Raw genomic sequence first — 7,868 nt, 5'->3', positions numbered from 1 at the left:
AACAATTTTATTTGAACAGGTTCAGCCTCTGGCTGGCAATGGGTCGTGTCGTATTAAGATTATATACGTGTCAGGAATGCTCAACCCAAACCCGACCCGTTTAATAAACGTGTCATACATAGGTTGACCCGTTAAGTTCTCTTGCGGGTTTTGAGTCGTGTCGAGTTGACCCACTAAATGGTAGCAACGAAAGACATTTAAAAAAAAATTAGAAAAATGAAGAATAAACAAATAAATGGGTTAGTTGGTTGACGTGTTACACGAGTATTTTAGCGGGCTGGTGGGTTACATAGGTATTTTAGCGGGTTAATAAGTATTTTAGCGGGTTGGTGAGTTGACCCACTATGGCCCGTTTTGTTAAACGTGTTATATGGGTATTTTAGCGGGTTGACAGGTTGATTCAAAACCCACCCGTTTATTAAACGGGTCATGATAGGTTGACCCGAAAATGACCCGAATTTTAATTATGCGGGTTTCAAGTTGTGTAACGGGTCGTGCCCGAAATTGCCACCCCTAGTTCAACCTATAAGAAGATTCACTGGGGATTTAGAGACATTTGAAATAATGTAGACCCAATGAATTTATCCTCACAAACGTATTGTGCTCCGGTGAAATAGATTTACAGTGAGTAGTCAAAAAATAAATTCTAAAACCGGACCCAGCATCGTGTGCATTGTGCCATACAATCTCCCTTGCAATCAACATTGAAACCCAATACTCTTGGATTTCGAAGGAGGAGGTTACGCAGAGATTTCCCTTTTATACCCCATTCCTTCTCCAAGACCTGCACATTGGTTTTCAACTCATGTTCAAGATTACATCCAAGAACCTCCGGAAATTTTTTGAGCACCTTACATAGGTCATCGTCAGAGAGGCTTAAGCTCCGAAGGTAGTCCAGTTTTTCTTTTACAATCTCAATAGTTGGTACCTCCTTTTTCCGTATTTCACCCCAGTAAGGTGAATGAACCAGGCCAAATGCTTTTCCAAGTATCTTGTCTCCCTCTTCAATAGTGATACTAAATGCAGATATAGCTTCCTGGCATGCTTCCCATGTCTTCCTCTCTTCATCAGTCAAAGCTGTATTTTCAATTTCTGCAGTTGAATGTAACACCCATTTTTTGGGAGAGAAACTTGGTGAGTATGCCCGTTTGTTCAGATTTTGTGAAACATTTGGCAATCTGATATTTGGTGCAGCATTTATAACATCAGGCTGCAAGAAGAATTATCAGAATATTCTGTCAAATTTCAAAGGCAGAATGGAAACGCTAAAATTAGAAGTGATGCAAATGTTTGGAGACTAAAAGCAAAAAATTTTGAAGTCTGGAATACAACAAACAATAATGGCGAGAGTAGCGTAGAAACAGTTACAATGTGAATTCATATCCATCAGCAAACAGGTATATACACATCTGCAATTTGTTCTGCCATAATTTTGTTCACATGGCACTGATATCTGCAATTTATTATATGAATGCCATGAAATCTTTTGGGCTTATTTCTCAGAGTAGTTTTAGGGGGGTGTATTCAATTGAGATTTTAATAGATAGTAATTACATGATTTTAATGTAATAGATTATTATTTCTTTATAAGCAAAATGCTTTTAGTTACCCAATCAATTTTTTTGTTTCTTGGTGATATTTATTAACAATTTTGTATTTCTTTTTAAATTCTTGGAATTACAAAACACTTCCTTTATAAACGGGTTAAGAAATGAAAGCTGTTTCTTGGGAGAAAAAAAAAAAATGATTTAAACCATGGAATCAGGTAGAAGGGCTTTAAAGAAGTCGAAGCTAGGATTTCAGTTTAGAGAAAGGACTCAGAGAACCAGAGGCTCAAACAATTCTTAGATTCATATAAATAATTCTTTGATACAAAAGGAGAGGCAGTGTAAGCCTTTATATACAGTTGCTAACAACATGAAGTCCACTTCCTTCCCACCTTTGCCCTTATAACCCAGAAAACTACAAACCACACTAAAAAAACTCAAGCCTGCATCCCGGAACAAGTACCACAATTTGAAAGCAATAAAGCAGTGAATGAAAGGACGATCAGCTGCCTCTTTGCATGTGGTATACTAATAAGGGGATAAGCTAAAATTAGGACCTTTAGAATAAGACATATCATAGATTAATCGACTACATAAGACTTGCACGAAAAAACTGCAAAAGCGTTAAATTTGCCAAGTGAACCTAAATTTGGTGCTTGTGTATTGACAAGACTAACAAGTTCTTAACTTAGTTGTACTTCTCTTCGTAATGGTTGAAGATTATATAAGTTTAAGACGTGTTTCTCTTTTTGGCACAAAACATAAACTAAGGGATGAATTAAAATTCATGTACTGAATTGGGACACATTTAAGTCATCATCTCACACTTTTTGGCACATAATGGCCTGTGCTCCCTCCCTCCCTCCCCCAGTCCCTCCCTCTCTTCTATCTTGTTTTTCTTAAAGGGAACTAATTTTCCCACTCCTCTTTTGTCCACTTACACTCCCTTTGTTGGAAATTGTATGTTCCCACTCCTCTTTTGTCCGCTTACACTCACTTTTTTGTTATAGTAAAAAGTATTAAAAAAACAAAATGGAGTTTAAGTGGACAAAAGTGGAGTGGGAAAATCAGCACCCTTTTTAAATTACGCGATAAATTAAAATAATAAAATCTGACACACAAAACCTTTTTAATCTAATAAGCAATGTTGAAACTCAAAGATCGATCACTTCCTTCACACTCTACCCCAACCAAAACACAACTCTAATGATTTCAGCTCTTTTTGGTGCTTTTTCTTTTTCTTTTTAATATTCACAGAAAACCATAAAATAAATATTTTTAAAAAAGGAAAGGAAAAGAAAGGAAGGAAAATCATTACTAGAACTCTGGACGCTAGAGTCTAGAGTGAGAGGAGTGAAATTAAATTAGAATGCAAGAATGGCTCAGCACAGGTAGCCAGGGATGGAGAGGTTGGGACTATGTGGCCACGATCTCCACCATCCCTCCCTTCCCCTTATAACCCAGAAAACTAAAACACACACTAAAATTCCACAAATCTTTGGTCTTTTCCTTCCAACAAAACGATAATGTTTGTCAATAAATAAAGATCCACAGGAAGATGTTATCACTAAACTCAACCTTGCTTCCCAAAACAAATAACACAATTTCAAAGCAATAAAACAGTGAAGGAAACCCTTCGCATGTGGTATACCAATGAGGTGATAAGCTAAAATTAGGACCTTCAGAATAAGACAGATCATAGATTAATTAGCTACATAAGACTTGCATGCGAACTGCTATAGCACTAAATTTGCCAATACCTACATAATCTCAATGGACGTAACATGACATTTTCAATCAAAGAGCATTGAGTAAAAAAACCAACCAACAACACAATCATTCACGTTTGTATGTAAAGTGAGCTTTCAACCCACTGGAAAAGAAGAGGGGACCCAAAAACCGAGCTATGACAACCTAACATCAAGTAAAAGAGCAGAGGGGACCAGAAACCTAGCCATGACAAGTGGAAAAATCACAATTTCAAAATCATTCAAGTTTTTAAGCTGATTTCAACATATAGCATCAATAATCAATGGTGTTATAACAAACAAGAGTCATGGCAATTTAAGATTTCGATATTTCCTTGAAATAGTACTTACAGTGGAAAAGCAAAAGCGTGTTGCACAATCATGAGTTAGCAATGGAGAAGCTAAAGATTTTCCTAGCATCCCTGAACTGTCAATAGAAAATTAGAACAAGAGTCAAATGAAAAGTCAATAAAGTCAAACAAACAAAACAGCTGACAGATGGTCAGTAATAACTATATGAAGACTGAAAATGAAACCAAACACCAAAACAAAAAACAAAACCAAAAAACGGAACAGAGATAACGAGAATTCAATTGATGTCCTTATATGAAACTATGTATTCAGTAGACTAAACCATCATATCCATATAGTAAAGAGAAGCAGATTGAACAGAATGATTTTCACTATATTAGAAAAGAGATGACAAGAGTATAAATACAAGAGAGGTAGGGCTACCTCCACAGCTCTCAATAACAAACTCTCATAACTGAAGCTAACAAACTTAGAAACAGAAGCTGAATTTAACCGTGGATCTTTGTCATTATAACACAGATCATCATCTCTGGTTTTATATAACATAGCACCTAAGAATTTATATCCTGCCAAAAAATGAACCTATAATCTTTCCCAGTAATAGCAAACACATCATGGTATTATTATCAATGTGCATACACCAAAATATTAATCAACCTTTTCCCAAATACATTGACACTCAATTAGTATTTTCCCATAATCTCAAAAGTACTAAATTTTTTCTGAAGAACATGCACAAACCCGAAAGTAAATGGTGGTTGCTCAATCCAACTAAGCATCTGTCCAGGAAATAATATTCAAAAAACGGGTTCAACTATATTAGTATTTTTCTTTCTATATTTCTTCCAAACTAGTTGAAACCTTAACTGAATGATTTTCCTGCTATCTCAAAAAATATTTCCCTTGCTACAATGTCCATATTATTTCTGCCCTCTTACCCCTTTTGGCTCAATTAAGTCAGCAAACACAAAACAGAACAAGATCCACCAGCAGTCCAAAGTTCCAAACCTTCATCTAAAATTTGGGAAACCACTGATTTAATTTCTTTCTTACAAAACAGTACAATCATTGAGCAATAATGAATTAAGAAAATGGATATTCAGAATCACAAAACAGCAGGAAACAACGCAGGCAATTTCATTTTGATTTTTTCGGCTAGCAATAAAAAATGGGAGGGAGAAGATTGGGAAGAACAAAAAATACCCGAGAGTAGTAGGAAGACGGTGTTAACCTGGTCACCAGCTTCAAAGGGCGATTGCGAATGTGCGAAGGAAGAGAGAGAGAGTGAGAGAGAGTGGCAGGAGAGAAGGTGGGTTCCACTCCAAATACGCGCGCCACAGATTTTGGGGGAGCGATCAGGTGGTCAACTCCCTCCGATTTTTCTTCAGTCCTGATGTTTGTCTTAATCTCTACTATTATAAAGCCTTGCCAAAGTGGTTGGGGTCACTGGCTCAAACCAAGAAAATCAGCACCCTGATATAAAAGTTCACATGGGTATTTTAGTAAACAGATAAAACAAAAAGAAATTATCTATAGTGTGCTGAAACTTTTTTTTTTTTTTTTTTTTTTATAGAGATCTAATAGGGTTTTTTTTTTTTTTGGTCAACGATCTAATAGGGTTTAGGTGCATGTGTTAAGTTACTCCAAAAAAATTTTTGCATGCGTTAATGCTTCTTTTTTTTTTTTGGTCGAGATGCATGTGTTAACACCGAAAATTCTATAGTGCGCATGGTGTATCCATGTGCCCCTATTATGAATCATTGGATGAGTGAGTGGGGATGTGGGTTAAATCCACACCGTTGAATGGTGGTAACCGAATAAAATGGTTGTTGTAGGTAAAAGAGAACAAAAGAAAAATTAAACAAAAAAAGAAAAATAGAACAACAAAAGAAATATAGAACGATACAAAGAAGGGCAAAGAAGATCTTGAACTAAGGCAATCCCACCGACTCTCTCTGTCATCTCTCCCTCTCTTCCCCTGCAACTTAGAGGAGATGCGTACTGAGGGGATATTTACTGTTCTTGAGGCTGATCATATTGGCATCTTGAGGTCTGCATTAATTTCTGCTTAGTTGCTTCCTGGGCTTAGCCCCCATTTTTACAACAAAAAAAAACTTGCTGAAGCCAACGACTACTCTGTCATCAAAGTCACTGTGAGTACAAAACATTCCATTTTATTTTTGGGGTTAATGGGTTTTTGTTTTGCTAAAAAGAAAACCATTGTAATTTGAGTTTTTTCACAAACAAGAAACACAATATGATTAATGTCAATATCTTTCTCTTCTTTCATGTTGGGCATATTGTTGATGTTGAAAAGTTCGTGATATCTTACATTGAGTTCATCTTTATTGTAATGATATAATGATATCTTACATTGAGTTCATCTTCAACTCATGCAATTACCAAATCGTAAGGGGGTTTTTGCAATTTGTGTACATACCTGGCATGCAATTGGGAAGCCTTTTTATTTTCAGAATGCAATTACCAATTGATTAGTCTGTTATTACAATTACTTGTAATGCAAATGCCATGATATTTGTAGCCTTGCATTTTGGTAATGGAAATGCAAGAGGTAATTCAATATGTCATTTTGAATCCAATTACGAATTGATTAGTCTGATTTTGCAATTAGTGTATCCATATTGCCATGTTATTGGTAGCCTCTTCAATTTTGAGAACATATGTGATTTGTCAATGCAATTGACAAACAATTACTTCTAATTGCATTATAGTCTTGCAATTGACAAAACAAAGCAGTCTCTTTACATTCTTGTCGTGCAATTGCCATTATATGTGCACAATTATGAAACGTAGAATCTCTCATTAATGACTAATCCTTCATAATTTAATTGTATGTTTATACCTCTACTAAATGCAATTGATGTGTATCCATTTATTTTCATATTAATTATACCATGAAAGACATGTTGCCTATTTTCAGGAAATGGATGTAGAAGCAAGAAAAAAGAATGAAATTCAGGGCCGAAACTCCGTACCTAACAGTGAATGTTATTTTGCGGAGGTTGAGTCACTTGAAGAAACTGAAAATGTCCCATCTTTACAGTTTTTGGACGGCAGAATAGAAGAAATTACTGAGATTAGCGGACACTTTGAGTATGATGGGTTAAACTTCCAAAATATGAGCATTGTTGATTTAGAGGGGAGGGAGTTTGCAAAATTTGAGGAAGCAAAAAGATTTTACTGGAACTATGCTCTTGCAATTGGTTTTAACATAAGAAGAAGTTGTTTGAGACATAGCGAGGGTGGGGTTGTGATGGGAAGACAATGGGTGTGCTCAAAAGAAGGGAGTAGATCAAAGAAATGGACGAATAGAGAGGATATGGTTCGTATACCAAGGAAAGAGACTAGAGAGCATTGTCAAGCTACATTTGTTGTGAAGTATTGCCCTAAACGGGATGCTTATATTGTGAATAAATTTGTAAAGGAGCACAGCCACTAGCTTGCTAACTCGCATGAGGTTTGCTAACTCACTTGAGGTGCCTTTTCTTCGTTTCAATATACAACTATATGGTTGTCCAAGCAGGTGGATACATGAAAGTGGGGTTCACTAGTAAGGATTTATATAACAGGATGGATTTCGAGCGTCGACAAGTGGTATTAGATGGTGATGCACAAGCAGCAATAAACTACATGAATGCCAAGGCAATAGTGGACCCGGAATTTTTTTGCATGTTTAGTGTAGATGAGGAGAATAGATTGGCAAATTGGTTTTGGAGAGACTCTCAATCTCTACACGATTATTGTTGCTTTGGGGATGTGTTGATATTTGATAGCACGTACAAGACCAACGTATATAACAAGTAAAAACAATGGATTTTAGTGCACCTCACCATTCTAATCACACAAAACCTAAGGAAAATATTATTTTACTTTATATTTAAATATTAACATAAAAAAGACTAAATCTCATAATGTAAAACCCAAGTATTGTAATTTACAAATGTAAGGATATCGTTTACAAATTTTTGGAATGCCTATGTCCATAATAGTGTAATGTTGGTCCTTACTGTTGTAAATATTTGTTCTTACAAGGACAAGGACACAATTTACTCCTCCAAGAAGAATGACCCAATTTACTCCTCCAAGGTTCATTCTTACCTTAACATTGTATTGGGGATAATTTCCTTCGTAAATTATGCTATTACAGGTGTAAGGATCCCTTTTATAAATTTATGGAACCCCTATGTCCATAAGAATATAATGGAAGTCCTATATGTTGTAAACCTTCCGTTTTTACAAG

At 35.8% G+C, this 7,868-nt stretch overlaps 1 protein-coding gene across 3 annotated transcripts; it reads right to left on the bottom strand.

Annotated features, from left to right (window-relative positions):
• Positions 1-551: 551 nt before the first annotated feature.
• Positions 552-5,058, bottom strand: LOC110756242 (Mitochondrial transcription termination factor family protein). 3 transcript variants are annotated; one of them, XM_088245026.1, is made up of 3 exons: positions 4,811-5,058; positions 3,647-3,722; positions 552-1,210 (listed from the first exon to the last, which is right to left on the bottom strand). In XM_088245026.1, the coding sequence occupies exons 2-3, from the start codon at positions 3,713-3,715 to the stop codon at positions 647-649; spliced, it is 633 nt and encodes a 210-aa protein (XP_088101152.1). In that variant the 5' UTR covers positions 3,716-3,722; positions 4,811-5,058; the 3' UTR covers positions 552-646. The 3 variants fall into 3 exon arrangements, with proteins under 3 accessions (XP_088101152.1, XP_021813335.1, XP_088101153.1); XM_021957643.2 differs by having other exon boundaries at positions 4,839-5,058; XM_088245027.1 differs by lacking the exon at positions 4,811-5,058 and adding an exon at positions 4,546-4,693.
• Positions 5,059-7,868: the final 2,810 nt, after the last annotated feature.

Source organism: Prunus avium, chromosome 8 (genome assembly GCF_965620075.1).
Source record: "Prunus avium chromosome 8, drPruAviu1.hap1.1, whole genome shotgun sequence".
Lineage (NCBI taxonomy): Eukaryota > Viridiplantae > Streptophyta > Magnoliopsida > Rosales > Rosaceae > Prunus > Prunus avium.
The sequence above is the reverse complement of the archived record's forward strand: the minus strand, read 5'-3'. Positions and strand labels throughout refer to the sequence as shown.

Bases quoted from the DNA above. Each gene is read 5' to 3' on its own strand.
- LOC110756242 (XM_088245026.1), bottom strand. From the start codon at position 3,715: ATGCTAGGAAAATCTTTAGCTTCTCCATTGCTAACTCATGATTGTGCA. The intron at 1,211-3,646 runs GTAAGTACTATT...TTCTTCTTGCAG, and splicing joins CACGCTTTTGCTTTTCCACT to CCTGATGTTATAAATGCTGC.